The sequence below is a fragment of the Salmo salar genome, chromosome ssa01, assembly GCF_905237065.1.
Source record: "Salmo salar chromosome ssa01, Ssal_v3.1, whole genome shotgun sequence".
Lineage (NCBI taxonomy): Eukaryota > Metazoa > Chordata > Actinopteri > Salmoniformes > Salmonidae > Salmo > Salmo salar.
Window position 1 is genome coordinate 172,330,960 of NC_059442.1, and position 15,990 is coordinate 172,346,949.

At 48.7% G+C, this 15,990-nt stretch overlaps 1 protein-coding gene across 1 annotated transcript in view; it reads right to left on the minus strand.

Annotated features, from left to right (window-relative positions):
- Positions 1–688: 688 nt before the first annotated feature.
- The window catches only part of LOC123726683 (paralemmin-2-like), a 56,094-nt gene continuing 40,792 nt past the window's right edge, over positions 689–15,990 (minus strand). The window contains exons 5-8 of the mRNA XM_045694206.1: positions 14,384–14,402; positions 12,089–12,301; positions 1,445–1,731; positions 689–1,317 (exon numbers count right to left, since the gene is read on the minus strand). Of these exons, the coding sequence (XP_045550162.1) occupies positions 886–1,317; positions 1,445–1,731; positions 12,089–12,301; positions 14,384–14,402 (951 nt within the window). The 3' untranslated portion in view covers positions 689–885. The remainder of the gene's footprint in view (positions 1,318–1,444; positions 1,732–12,088; positions 12,302–14,383; positions 14,403–15,990) is intronic.

The following is a 15,990-nucleotide window of genomic DNA, read 5'->3' on the forward strand; positions in this document are numbered from 1 at the left end:
GCACTACTTTTTACACACTTCTAAAGATGAATCTGTGATACTGTATTTGGTGTTGTATCAAGGTCGGGGCCACTCTACCCTCAAGGCTCTGGTCAAAATTCATTTTATTACATAGGGAATAAGGTCCAGTGTAGGATGGGCCCCTAGTCTGTTGGATATCCATACAGTCAGATGTCTCTGCTTGAATACGGCAACTAGACAGACCGGTGTGAATACCAACCCGTACTGGCTCATACTAAAATCTCTGCAGGTCATCTTTCTGTTGTTTTCAGGACTGCCAGATGGATATTCATCTGATCCAGGTCTGTAACATCAAACATTCCCTTGGTCAGGATAATAGCTTATTTCTTACAGACCAAATGTATCGTGTATACCATGAAACTAGTGGCTAGCCCAACCCAACCCAAACACTGTGCTGCTCTGTGTTGGAATAGTTGTCCTTGCTCTGGGGTGACGTTTTCCCCTGATCTAGAATCAGCTTCCCCTTCATCCAATCCTGACCTTCATCTGTAGTAGTATAAAATCTAAAACTGACCCTTTATTAGTGTCTAGGGGCAACTTCAACCTCCACCGTTGTCCTACTGAAGGGGAGTGACAGAGTGCCTTTACTTTCCCTGGGGAGGGGGAGGGCATCATCAGGACACAGGCTCACAAAGGTGAGTCAAAGGTCAAAGTTAAAAGAGTGATGTCAACGCAGCCAAGTTCCAGGGGCCAGAAGGTAAGGTTCTGTTAGTAGCTGTGAGGAGGAAGAGGAAGAGGAGGAGGAGGAGGAGGGTTTCGGGAGGAGGAAGATCAGAGCCTTGATTAACCAATGAGCTCCTTCCTCCCTGCAGTCCCAGGGGGAAAAAACAGAGAGTTGTGGGGAGTGTAGTTAAAGTAATGAGGTTACATGATAGTACAGCAGCGGCAGGGCTTTTTCTTCTCTATACCTGCTGGGGAGGGGAGTTCCTTGGTGGCCGTGGCAGAGCTCTCGTCCTTCCCCTCCGACGACAGTTCGGTGGTGTCGCTGAGCGGCCGCGCGCCAGACACCAGGTCGGCGGCGTTGCCGTCCACGGTGGAGTAACCGTCTGTCACCGTTTTCTCCCGTAGCGACTTCTCATCGTCCTCATCGATCAGGACGATCTCAGCCTTGATGGTGCCGTCGAATCCCAGCAGCCTCTTGGTCTCATCCTGGTCGTCTACATTATGATAACCCATGAAGATCATAGTGATCGGCTTCTCCGCCGTAGCCTGGGGAGCCTCCGTCACCTCACCCTCGTATATCACCTCCTGGCAGGGTGGAGGCTGGGTGGTGATGGGGGCGCTTGGAGCCTGGGGCTTGGGCATCTTGTGGGCCGTGGTGCCAGAGCTAGGGACAGCTGGGGGGGTAGTGTAGGGGGGTGTAGTTGGTAGGGAGGTCAGCGGAGGGGTCAGTGGACCTAGGGGAGGTTTTGGGGTCATCAGCGTCGGCGGGGTTGACGGTGACCTTAGCCTTGCCTCCCTGAGCACAGCCAGTGGTCGCCCCGACCCGCTTCATCAGCTCATCCACCTGTTGGGAGCTCCAGCGGTGAACCCCATTGTCCAGGGTAGAGGACCCCCCTGAGCGGACCTCGTAGACAACCTTCCGGCCGTCGTCGAAAACCTTGACCCCGCGGTCAGGCACCTCGTCAGGGCTGACTGCAGAAGCTGACAGGATCCTGGTGTCCCCTGTCTTTCTGTCCTTCTCCACGTTGATCTCCATGGCGTACATCACTGGGTGAAAGACAGACAGGCAGAGAGAGAGAGAGAGAGAGAGAGAGAGAGAGAGAGAGAGAGAGAGAGAGAGAGAGAGAGAGAGAGAGAGAGAGAGAGAGAGAGAGAGAGAGAGAGAGAGAGAGAGAGAGAGAGAGAGAGAGAGAGAGAGAGAGAGAAAAATAAGATATCATGTTACCACTATGGTACATCTCTGGGAGACAGACAGACAGACAGACAGACGAGATATCATGTTGCCACTATAGTACATCGCTGGGTGATTATAGATACTATTTGAAGACAGAGTTTCAGATATTTTTGGAAGATGGGCTCTGCTGTCCTAGCTACAGAGGGAAGATGGGCAGGGACTCTGCTGTTCTAGCTACAGAGGGAAGATGCGCAGGGACTCTGCTGTCCTAGCTACAGAGGGAAGATGGGCAGGGACTCTGCTGTCCTAGCTACAGAGGGAAGATGGGCAGGGACTCTGCCGTCCTAGCTACAGAGGGAAGATGGGCAGGGACTCTGCCGTCCTAGCTACAGAGGGAAGATGGGCAGGGACTCTGCTGTCCTAGCTACAGAGGGAAGATGGGCAGGGACTCTGCTGTCCTAGCTACAGAGGGAAGCTGATTCCACCATTGGGTTTCGAGGACAGAGAAGAGCTTGGACCGAACTTTCCCACCCGGACCTGAGGTGGCAGAAGGGAGTGCTCTGGTTGGGGTGTAGGGTTTGAGCATAGCCTGAATGTAGGGAGGGGCAGTTCCTCTTGCTGCTCCGTAGGCAAGCACCATGGTCTTGTAGTGGATACGAGCTTCGACTGGAAGCCAGTGGAGTGTGCGGATGAGTGGGGTGACGTGAGAGAACTTGGGAAGGTTGAACACCAGGAGGGCTGCAGCGTTTGATGGCACAAGCGGGGGAGCCCTGCCAAGAGCAAGTTGCGGTAGTCCAGACGGAAGATGACAAGTGCCTGGATTAGGAACTGCTCTGCTTCCTGTATGAGGAAGGGTGGTTCTATGGATGTTGTAGAGCATGAACCTGCAGGAGAGAGCCACTGCTTTGATGTTTTCAGAGAACAACAGGGTGCTGTCCAGGGCCACGCCAAGGTTCTTGACGTCTGAGATGAAAAAACCATGGAGTTGTCCACCGTGATGGAGAGGTCTTTGAGAGGGCCGGCCTTCCTCGGAAAGAAGAGCAGCTCTGTCTTGTTGTGGTTGAGCTTGAGGTGGTGAACCGTCATCCAAGCGGAGGTATCTGCCAGCCGCAGAGATGCATGTCACTAGGGGGGAATGAGCAAAGTAGTTGAGTGTCATCCGCATTGCAATGATAGGAGAGTGAGGACAAGACAGAGCGGAGTGACTTGGTGTATAGAGAGAAGAGGAGAGGACCTAGAACCGAGCCCTGGGGGACACCAGTCGTGAGAGTGAGTGGTGCAGACACAGGTCCTCTCCACGTCACCTGGTAGGAGCGGCCTGCCAGTTAGGATGCAATCCAAGAGTGTGCAGAGCCTGAGACGCCCAGCCCTGAGAGGGTGGAGAGGAGGATCTGATAGAGCCTGAGACGCCCAGTTTTTTGGAAAGAAAATAAAGAAGGGATACAGGTCTGTAGTTTTTGATGTCAGAGGAGTCGAGTTTTGGTTTCTTGAGGAGGGGAGCGACACTGGCATTTTGAAGTCAGAGGGGAGGCAGCCAGTGGACAGGGGAAGTGAGGAATGGGAGAAGGTCTCCAGAGTTGATCTGGAGAAAGGAAGAGGTGTTGGATTCGAGTGGGTTGTCGGGCTGCTGGACCTCACTAGTCAAAGGATTTCATCTGGAGAGAGAGGGGAGAAAGAGGTCAAGGCGTTTGGGTAAATCTGTGCGAGTGGGACCAATGGACTCAATAGGCTGAGTGAATGAGGAGCAAATGTCGTCGACCTTCTTGTCAAAGTGGTTGACAAAGTCGTCCACAGAGAGGGAGCAGGGAGGGGGAGAAGGATTAAGGAAGGAGGAGAAGGCGGAAAATAGTTTCCTAGGGTTAGAGGCAGAAGCTTGAAAAAGTGGGTTTAGAAGAGTAAGTAGAGAGGAGGGAGAGGAAGGATGATAGGTTCTCCGGAAGTTTAGTTTTCCTCCATTTACACTCAGCTGCCTGCAGCCCTGTTCTGTAAGCTCGCGATGAGTCACTCAGCCACGGAGCAGGGGAGTAGGCGAACAGCCTCTAGTAAAGATGAGGTCAAGTGTATTGCCTGCCTTGTGAGTGGGATGGGACTGGGAAAGGGTCCAAAGGAGGGGAACGAGAGTTTTGGAAAGAAATGAATGGAAGGCAGTCGTCGAGAGGTTGAAGTCGCCAAGTACAAAGAGCAATGAGCCATCTTCAGGAAATGAGCTTATCAAGGTGTCAAGCTCATTGATGAACTCTCTAAGGGCACCTGGTGGGCGATAGATGACAACAATGTTAAGATTGAGTGGACAAGTGACAGTGATAGAATGGAATTGAAATGAGGCGATGGACAAGAGGGAAAAAAACAGAAAATCTCCACTCGGGAAAAATGTGTATCAATGTGCCACCAGAGCGATGACCAGATGCTCTCGGATTATGAGCGAAAACGTAGTCAGATGAAGAGAGAGCAGCAGTATTGTCTGAGTTGATCCAAGTCTCCGTCAAAAAGTCAAAGGGACTGAAGGGCAGCGTAGGATAGGATGAACATGGAGTTCTTGACCTTAGATCGGCTGTTTCAAACGCTGCCAGAGACGAAGGAATTCCACATGGGGTTGTGCGTGCAGGGTACACTAAATCAGAAGAGCTGTAGCCAGGGGTTGGGGAGTGTCTGTGAAGGCGTACAGGGAGAGGTGAGAACAGGTATAGAAAAACACACATAGTGAGATCTGTAAATAACTAGATAAGATATTCAAGTGAGAGAGTGATGGGGAGCTACTCTCTTTCCTTCCCGAATAGCTCAGCTGAACGGTATTAGTTTTGCAACCAGACTGCCGCTGAGAAAAACAGAGGAGACTGAAGTACTAATACTATTGTTAATTGCCTTGAAGATGAAAAACCCTGATTACAGAAACAAGTCATAAATTGCCCCTCTCCTTAGTCCTGGTTGATGTGTCAACAACTGTCTTCAAGTTGTGAGCAGTCAGCAGTTTACACACACAAAGTAGGTCACTGGGAAGACAGGCAGCACTTAAAGTAGACGGCCCTAGTTAAACTTCTCACTCCTGGAGATATCAGGAGTCTTCTAGCTGTAGAATGAAGCATGACAGACATACAGGCAGGGAGGGAGGTAGACAGAGAGACAGAGAGACAGATAGGCAGACAGGGAGACAAGGAGGCAGACAGGGAGACAGGGAGGCAGACAGGGAGGCAGACAGGGAGACAGACAGGGAGGCAGACAGGGAGACAGGGAGGCAGACAGGGAGGCAGACAGGGAGACAAGGAGGCAGACAGGGAGACAGGGAGGCAGACAGGGGAGGCAGGGAGAGAGTCAGGGAGACAAGGAGGCAGACAGGGAGACAGGGAGGCAGACAGGGAGGCAGGGAGAGAGTCAGGGAGACAGACAAGCAGACAGGGAGACAGGGAGGCAGACAGGGAGGCAGACAGGGAGGCAGACAGGCAGACAGGCAGACAGGGAAGCAGACAGGGAGGCAGACAGGGAGGCAGACAGGGAGGCAGGGAGGCAGACAGGGAGGCAGACAGGGAGGCAGACAGGGAGACAGACAGGCAGACAGGGAGGCAGACAGGGAGGCAAACAGGGAGGCAGGGAGGCAGCGAGGCAAACAGGCAGACAGGGAGGCAGACAGGGAGAAAGGGAGGGAGGCAGGGAGGCAGGGAGAGAGACAGGGAGACAGACAAGCAGACAGGGAGACAGACAGGCAGACAGGGAGACAGGGAGACAGGGAGGCACACAGGGAGACAGGGAGACAGGGAGACAGGGAGGCAGACAGGCAGACAGGGAGACGACAGACACGGAGGCAGACAGGGAGGCAGACAGGGAGGCAGACAGGGAGGCAGACAGGGAGGCAGACAGGGAGGCAGACAGGGAGACAGACAGGGAGACAGGGAGGGAGACTGACAGGGAGGCAGACAGGGAGACAGGGAGGCAGACAGGGAAACAGGGAGGCAGGGAGGTAGGGAGAGAGTCAGGGAGACAGACAAGCAGACAGGGAGACAGGGAGGCAGACAGGGAGACAGGGAGGAAGACAGGGAGGAAGGGAGGGAGACAGGGAGGCAGACAGGGAAACAGGGAGGCAGACAGGGAAACAGGGAGGCAGGGAGGTAGGGAGAGAGTCAGGGAGACAGACAAGCAGACAGGGAGACAGACAGGGAGACAGGGAGACAGGGAGGAAGACAGGGAGGAAGGGAGGGAGACATGGAGGCAGGGAGGCAGACAGGGAGGCAGACAGGCAGACAGGGAGACAGACAGGCAGACAGGGAGACAGACAGGCAGACAGGGAGACAGGGAGACAGGGAGACAGACAGGGAGGCAGACAGGCAGACGGAGGCAGACAGGGAGACAGACAGACAGGCAGACAGACAGGCAGACAGGGAGACAGGCAGACAGGCAGACAGACAGACAGACAGGCAGACAGACAGGCAGACAGGCAGACAGGCAGACAGACAGGCAGACAGGCAGACAGACAGGGAGGGAGACAGACAGGCAGACAGGGAGGGAGACAGACAGACAGGCAGACAGGGAGGGAGACAGACAGAAAGCAGACAGACAGGCAGACAGACAGACAGGCAGACAGGGAGGGAGACAGACAGGCAGACAGGGAGGGAGACAGACAGGCAGACAGGGAGGGAGACAGACAGGCAGACAGGGAGGGAGACAGACAGGCAGACAGGGAGGGAGACAGACAGAAGGCAGACTGAAACAGTGACAGTGCAGTACAGCAGGACATGTGTTTTTCCAATTACCTTAAAAAGTAACTTCATTACAAAATTATCTTCAAGGGATTTTCTCAATATGTTTTGAAATAATAGAGTTTATCTTTTCCATGTTATGTCTAACGTATGGCATTTATTACACAACTCCACGACTTAATTACGGCAAGACGTTCCACTAGCGAGACACCTCGACAACATCCGGTGAAATCGCAGAGCTCGAATTTCCAACTACAGAATTATAAATATTTAACTTTTATGAAATCACAAGTGTAATACATCAAAAATAAAGCTTAACTCATTTTAGATGGAAAACAGATGAAAACTAAACAGTACAGTATTTCACTGTAGATAAGACTGGCTGCTAACAATAGTCAATTATACTGTATTCAACCAACCACCATCTTTGTTCAATTCACTTCTGCTCACTGTGGCACATAGTTACATGGTCAGTGTTAATATATTACAGTCTGTTAGTCCTGTGATCAGAGCCCAGCACATTAATCACTGTTTCAGGAAAAGTGCCGGTTTTAGCCTGCCGGCTAATTTGGAACTGGAGTCCCTGGACAGGTTATTAAAAACAATAACAATAACAATACAGACAGACCATGAGGAGTGAGCACATGCAGAGAAACACAGAATAAGAGACACACAGCACGCAGACAGAGAAACATAGAAACACACAGCACGCAGACAGAGGAACATAGAAACACACAGCACACAGACAGAGAAACATAGAAACACACAGCACACAGACAGAGAAACATAGAAACACACAGCACGCAGACAGAGGAACATAGAAACACACAGCACACAGACAGAGAAACATAGAAACACACAGCACGCAGACAGAGGAACATAGAAACACACAGCACACAGACAGAGAAACATAGAAACACATAGCACGCAGACAGAGGAACATAGAAACACACAGCACGCAGACAGAGAAACATAGAAACACACAGCACGCAGACAGAGAAACATAGAAACACACAGCACGCAGACAGAGGAACATAGAACAGGAAACACACAGCACGCAGACAGAGCAACATAGAAACACATAGCACGCAGACAGAGAAACATAGAAACACATAGCACACAGACAGAGAAACATAGAAACACATAGCACGCAGACAGAGAAACATAGAAACACATAGCACGCAGACAGAGAAACATAGAAACACATAGCACGCAGACAGAGAAACATAGAAACACATAGCACACAGACAGAGAAACATAGAAACACACAGCACGCAGACAGATGAACATAGAAACACACAGCACGCAGACAGAGAAACATAGAAACACACAGCACGCAGACAGAGAAACATAGAAACACACAGCACACAGACAGAGAAACATAGAAACACACAGCACGCAGACAGAGAAACATAGAAACACACAGCACACAGACAGAGAAACATAGAAACACACAGCACACAGACAGAGAAACATAGAAACACACAGCACGCAGACAGAGAAACATAGAAACACACAGCACGCAGACAGAGAAACATAGAAACACACAGCACGCAGACAGAGGAACATAGAAACACACTGCACACAGACAGAGAAACATAGAAACACATAGCACACAGACAGAGGAACATAGAAACACACAGCACACAGACAGAGAAACATAGAAACACACAGCACACAGACAGAGAAACATAGAAACACACAGCACACAGACAGAGAAACATAGAAACACACAGCACGCAGACAGAGAAACATAGAAACACACAGCACGCAGACAGAGGAACATAGAAACACACAGCACACAGACAGAGAAACATAGAAACACACAGCACGCAGACAGAGAAACATAGAAACACATAGCACACAGACAGAGAAACATAGAAACACATAGCACGCAGACAGAGAAACATAGAAACACATAGCACACAGACAGAGAAACATAGAAACACACAGCACACAGACAGAGAAACATAGAAACACACAGCACGCAGACAGAGAAACATAGAAACACACAGCACACAGACAGAGAAACATAGAAACACACAGCACGCAGACAGAGCAACATAGAAACACACAGCACACAGACAGAGAAACATAGAAACACACAGCACACAGACAGAGAAACATAGAAACACACAGCACACAGACAGAGAAACATAGAAACACACAGCACGCAGACAGAGAAACATAGAAACACACAGCACGCAGACAGAGGAACATAGAAACACATAGCACGCAGACAGAGGAACATAGGAAACACACAGCACGCAGACAGAGGAACATAGAAACACACAGCACGCAGACAGAGGAACATAGAAACACACAGCACGCAGACAGAGAAACATAGGAAACACACAGCACGCAGACAGAGGAACATAGAAACACACAGCACGCAGACAGAGGAACATAGAAACACACAGCACACAGACAGAGAAACATAGAAACACACAGCACGCAGACAGAGAAACATAGAAACACACAGCACGCAGACAGAGAAACATAGAAACACACAGCACGCAGACAGAGAAACATAGAAACACACAGCACACAGACAGAGAAACATAGAAACACACAGCACGCAGACAGAGAAACATAGAAACACATAGCACGCAGACAGAGAAACATAGAAACACATAGCACGCAGACAGAGAAACATAGAAACACACAGCACGCAGACAGAGGAACATAGAAACACACAGCACGCAGACAGAGGAACATAGAAACACACAGCACGCAGACAGAGGAACATAGAAACACACAGCACGCAGACAGAGGAACATAGAAACACACAGCACACAGACAGAGGAACATAGAAACACATAGCACGCAGACAGAGCAATAGCACAAAAAACAACAGTGTTTCCACACCTCACAAGCTACAGACAACAGACAACATGGAAAGCGACAATACACAGCTAGGGATTATGTTCACTAGTCTGATTGACCTTTAGCCATGTCTTCATGTTTTTATGTGAAAGTGTGATAGGTGATGCAGTTATGTGTGTCTGATGGCAGTGTACTCCAGACATGTGAAGCTCTCACAGAGAAAGCAGATTGACTAAAAGTGCTTTTCCTTAAGGGAACTTATACAGTCACCTCTCATGGCAGACCTTGTGGATCTGCTGCCATATGTTTGGGTTTTCTGTTTAACAAAAGTACTGAGTGGAGGGGGAGCCAGACCATTTAGGATCTGGAATACAAGACATGCGTCGGTGTATTGCACAAGATTTTCCCAACTCAGGAGCTCATGCTTTCTGAGGATGTAACAGTGATGGTGGCTATTGAGCTTCCTATCGAGCACTTTGAGAGCCTGTTTGTAGACAGACTGAATAGGTTTTAATGTTGTACAGCAAGCTTGGGCCCAACTAGTCAAGCCGTATGTTAAGTGGGGAGACTATCATAGATTTGAAGTACAGTTTTGCTACCTCTGTAGTCAAACAATTTCGTATAAATCGGAAATTTGCGAGGTTGAATTTGGTTATTAGAATTACCTTTTTCACCTTCTTTTTAAAAGAGAGATTGGAATAAATTATGATGCCAAGGTACTTAAAATCAGATACCACCTGGAGCTTCTCCCCTGATACACAGACATCTGGTTCAGTAGCATCAGATACCACCTGGAGCTTCTCCCCTGATACACAGACATCTGGTTCAGTAGCATCAGATACCACCTGGAGCTTCTCCCCTGATACACAGACATCTGGTTCAGTAGCATCAGATACCACCTGGAGCTTCTCCCTGATACACAGACATCTGGTTCAGTAGCATCAGATACCACCTGGAGCTTCTCCCCTGATACACAGACATCTGGTTCAGTAGCATCAGATACCACCTGGAGCTTCTCCACTGATACACAGACATCTGGTTCAGTAGCATCAGATACCACCTGGAGCTTCTCCCCTGACACACAGACATCTGGTTCAGTAGCATCAGATACCACCTGGAGCTTCTCCCCTGATACACAGACATCTGGTTCAGTAGCATCAGATACCACCTGGAGCTTCTCCCCTGATACACAGACATCTGGTTCAGTAGCATCAGATACCACCTGGAGCTTCTCCCCTGATACACAGACATCTGGTTCAGTAGCATCAGATACCACCTGGAGCTTCTTCCCTGATACACAGACATCTGGTTCAGTAGCATCAGATACCACCTGGAGCTTCTCCCCTGATACACAGACATCTGGTTCAGTAGCATCAGATACCACCTGGAGCTTCTCCCCTGATACACAGACATCTGGTTCAGTAGCATCAGATACCACCTGGAGCTTCTCCCCTGATACACAGACATCTGGTTCAGTAGCATCAGATACCACCTGGAGCTTCTCCCCTGATACACAGACATCTGGTTCAGTAGCATCAGATACCACCTGGAGCTTCTCCCCTGATACACAGACATCTGGTTCAGTAGCATCAGATACCACCTGGAGCTTCTCCCCTGATACACAGACATCTGGTTCAGTAGCATCAGATACCACCTGGAGCTTCTCCCCTGATACACAGACATCTGGTTCAGTAGCATCAGATACCACCTGGAGCTTCTCCCTGATACACAGACATCTGGTTCAGTAGCATCAGATACCACCTGGAGCTTCTCCCCTGATACACAGACATCTGGTTCAGTAGCATCAGATACCACCTGGAGCTTCTCCCCTGATACACAGACATCTGGTTCAGTAGCATCAGATACCACCTGGAGCTTCTCCCCTGATACACAGACATCTGGTTCAGTAGCATCAGATACCACCTGGAGCTTCTCCCCTGATACACAGACATCTGGTTCAGTAGCATCAGATACCACCTGGAGCTTCTCCCCTGATACACAGACATCTGGTTCAGTAGCATCAGATACCACCTGGAGCTTCTCCCCTGATACACAGACATCTGGTTCAGTAGCATCAGATACCACCTGGAGCTTCTCCCCTGATACACAGACATCTGGTTCAGTAGCATCAGATACCACCTGGAGCTTCTCCCCTGATACACAGACATCTGGTTCAGTAGCATCAGATACCGCCTGGAGCTTCTCCCCTGATACACAGACATCTGGTTCAGTAGCATCAGATACCACCTGGAGCTTCTCCCCTGATACACAGACATCTGGTTCAGTAGCATCAGATACCACCTGGAGCTTCTCCCCTGATACACAGACATCTGGTTCAGTAGCATCAGATACCACCTGGAGTTTCTCCCCTGATACACAGACATCTGGCTCAGTAGCATCAGATACCACCTGGAGCTTCTCCCCTGATACACAGACATCTGGTTCAGTAGCATCAGATACCACCTGGAGCTTCTCCCCTGATACACAGACATCTGGTTCAGTAGCATCAGATACCACCTTTGTAAAGGAGATGTAGACAGTTTATTTTTCACTGAGCCACTTTGTACCTTCCTATTATTGAGTCTGTGGGTTGTCACATTGTACCTCCCTATCTCTCCGCTAGCTAGCTACTACCCGTTACCGCTCCCTGGTCCTAGTACTGTCCTCCCTTGGCTCTGGTCCAAACCTCACAACTCCCCCCCCACCCAGCACCTACCAGGTTTCTTTGGCTGCTCCCCAGAGGCAGGTGCTGTTGAGGCTGTGGCCTGATGAGGAGAAGTGGTGGAGGAGTCTCTGATGTCTGGCTGCTGGTCGGGGAGCTGGTCGGGGAGCTGGTCGAGGAGCTGGTCGGGGAGCTGGTCGAGGAGCTGGTCGTGGAGCTGGTCGAGGAGCTGGTCTGGCTGCTGGGGTGAGGCGTTACTCACAGCATCTGGTTGGGGCGGAGAGCAGGAGAGGAAGTCAGACTGGACCCTCCCACCCCACCCCAGCACACACTCAATCTCTCTCTCTTTGTATCGGTCCCTTTCTCACTCTCTCCCCCTCTCTCTCTCCCTCTCTCCCTCTCTGTATTCCTCTCTCCCTATCTCCCTCTCTGTATTCCTCTCTCCCTCTCCCTCCCCCTCTATCTCTCTTCCCCCCTTTCTCCTCTGTATCTCTCTCTCTGTATTCCTCTCTCCCTCTATCTCTCTCTCCCTCTCTTCCCCCTCTCCCCCCCTCTCTCTCTCTCTCCCTCTCCATATCTCTCTCTCTGTATTCATCTCTCCCTCCCCCCTCCCATGTATCTCTCTTCCCCTCTCCCCCCTCTCTCTCTCTGTAACTCTTTCTCTTCTTTCCCCCAGCCCAGTGCTACGTTCAGCAGAATGTGTAGAGAGGTGTATTAGAGGGGATCAGAGCGGCCCTGGGTTGGGGGGATTCCCTGTGAATAGGTGGATCAGGGGAAACAAAGTACAGGGCTACTGTCTTATGTTGGAGCAATCAATGGTACCGCTGAGGTAGGAGGGAAACGATCCAAGGGGTTAATGTGGCAGAGAGAGAGAGAGAGAGAGAGAGAGAGAGAGAGTAGAGAGAGTAGAGAGAGAGAGAGAGAGAGAGAGGGAAAGAGCAGAGAGAGAGAGAGAGAGAGAGAGAGAGTAGAGAGAGATAGAGAGACAGAGTAGAGATAGTAGAGAGAGAGTAGAGATAGTAGAGAGAGAGAGAGAGAGAGAGAGAGAGAGAGAGACAGAGAGTAGAGATAGTAGAGAGAGAGAGAGAGTAGAGATAGTAGAGAGAGATAGAGAGACAGAGTAGAGATAGTAGAGAGAGAGAGAGAGAGAGAGACAGAGAGTAGAGATAGTAGAGAGAGATAGAGATAGAGAGACAGAGAGTTGAGATAGTAGAGAGTGAGAGTTGAGAGAGAGAGAGAGGGAAAGAGCAGAGAGAGAGAGAGAGTAGAGATAGGAAGAGAGAGGGAGAGACCAGAGAGAGAGACCAGAGAGAGAGAGAGAGACAGAGAGTAGAGATAGTAGGGAGAGAGCAGACAGAGAGTAGAGATAGTAGAGAGTGAGAGTTGAGAGAGAGAGAGAGAGAGGGAAAGAGCAGAGAGCGAGAGAGAGTAGAGATAGGAAGAGAGAGGGAGAGACCAGAGAGAGAGACCAGAGAGAGAGAGAGAGACAGAGAGTAGAGATAGTAGGGAGAGAGCATACAGAGAGTAGAGATAGTAGAGAGTGAGAGTTGAGAGTGAGAGGAGAGATAGAGGGAAAGAGGGAAAGAGCAGAGAGAGAGAGAGAGTAGAGATAGGAAGAGAGAGGGAGAGACCAGAGAGAGAGAGAGAGAGAGGGAAAGAGCAGAGAGAGAGAGAGAGAGAGAGAGAGTAGAGAGAGAGAGAGTAGAGAGAGAGAGAGAGATAGTAGAGAGAGAGAGAGAAGAGAGAAGAGAGAGAGAGAGAGAGAGAGAGAGAGAGAGAGAGAGAGAGAGAGAGAGAGGAGAGAGAGAGAGAGAGAGAGAGAGAGAGGGAAAGAGCAGAGAGAGAGAGAGAGAGAGAGAGAGAGAGAGAGAGAGAGAGAGAGAGAGGAGAGAGCAGAGAGAGAGAGAGAGAGAGAGAGAGAGAGAGAGAGAGAGAGAGAGAGAGAGAGAGAGAGAGAGAAGAGAGAGAGAGAGAGAGAGAGAGAGAGAGGGAAAGAGCAGAGAGAGAGAGAGAGAGAGAGAGAGAGAGAGAGAGAGAAGAGAGAGAGAAGAGAGAGTTGAGAGAGAGAGAGAGAGAGAGAGAGGAAAGAGCACAGAGAGAGAGAGAGAGAGAGAGAGAGAGATTTACAAAGCCCTGTAACAGTGAGGGGGAGTGTTTAAAAACCTTATTTAACCTTTATTTAGCTAGGCAAGTAACGTTAACAGCCAGTAGGAGTGTGTGTGTGTGTGTGTGTGTGTGTGTAGGTGGCACACGGCATGGGGCTGAGTGTTTTCATTGATGCTTTCATGTGCTGTCCTCTGGAATCACTTCAATACAACATCAACAGTATGTAAATAATATATCACTCACCATGCTCATTCTGGAGACTCTGGAGAGAAAAAAGACATGAAGAGACACGATGAGACATGAAGAGACATGATGAGACATGATGAGACATGATGAGACATGAAGAGACATGAAGAGACATGAAGAGACATGATGAGAATGAAGAGACATGAGACATGAAGAGACATGATGAGACATGATGAGACATGAAGAGACATGATGAGAATGAAGAGACATGAGACATGAAGAGACATGATGAGACATGATGAGACATGAAGAGACATGATGAGACATGAAGAGACACGATGAGACACGATGAGACATGAAGAGACATGAAGAGACATGAAGAGACATGATGAGACATGAGACATGATGAGACATGATGAGACATGAAGAGACATGATGAGACATGAGACATGAAGAGACATGAAGAGACACGATGAGACACGATGAGACATGAAGAGACATGAAGAGACATGATGAGACATGATGAGACATGATGAGACATGAAGAGACATGATGAGAATGAAGAGACATGAGACATGAAGAGACATGATGAGACATGATGAGACATGAAGAGACATGATGAGACATGAAGAGACATGATGAGACATGAAGAGACATGAAGAGACATGAAGAGACATGATGAGACATGATGAGACATGATGAGACATGAAGAGACATGAAGAGACATGATGAGACATGAAGAGACATGAAGAGACATGATGAGACATGATGAGACATGAAGAGAAAAGACAAACATTTCTAAATGATTTATAAATTGCTTTACTGATTGTAAAGTGCTTCACCGATTACTGGAATAATTTCAACAATCAGTAAAGCAATTCATAAAGCACCAATAGCTTTACTGACTGTAAAGTGCTTTACTGATTGTATTGACAGTGCATTGAAGCCGAAATCTCAAAAGAAAAGAAAAACTCCCACATGTCAAGTATGACTTTATTGAGCTCATCTATTGGCAACTGGGCATTAAACTTACCATTAACATTATATTGGTTTGATACGATTTCTTTTCATATACAATTGTATCAACTAATACAACACTAGAATATCCTCTATGGGCTAGGTGGGACGCTTGCGTCCCACCTACGTAACAGCCATTTGCAGCCTGTGGCGCGATTTTCAAAACCTTAAAAATCCTATTACTTCAATTTCTCAAACATATGACTATTTTACAGCTATTTAAAGACAAGACTCTCGTTAATCTAACCACACTGTCCGATTTCAAAAAGGCTTTACAACGAAAGCAAAACATTAGATTATGTCAGCAGAGTACCAAGCCAGAAATAATCAGACACCCATTTTTCAAGCCAGCATATAATGTCACCAAAACCCAGAAGACAGCTAAATGCAGCACTCAGATCTTCATCAGATGACACACCTAGGACATTATGTTATACAATACATGCATGTTTTGTTCAATCAAGTTCATATTTATATCAAAAACCAGCTTTTTACATTAGCATGTGACGTTCAGAACTAGCATACCCCCCGCAAACTTCCGGGGAATTCGCTAACATTTTACTAAATTACTCACGATAAACGTTCACAAAAAGCATAACAATTATTTTAAGAATTATAGATACAGACCTCCTCTATGCACTCGATAT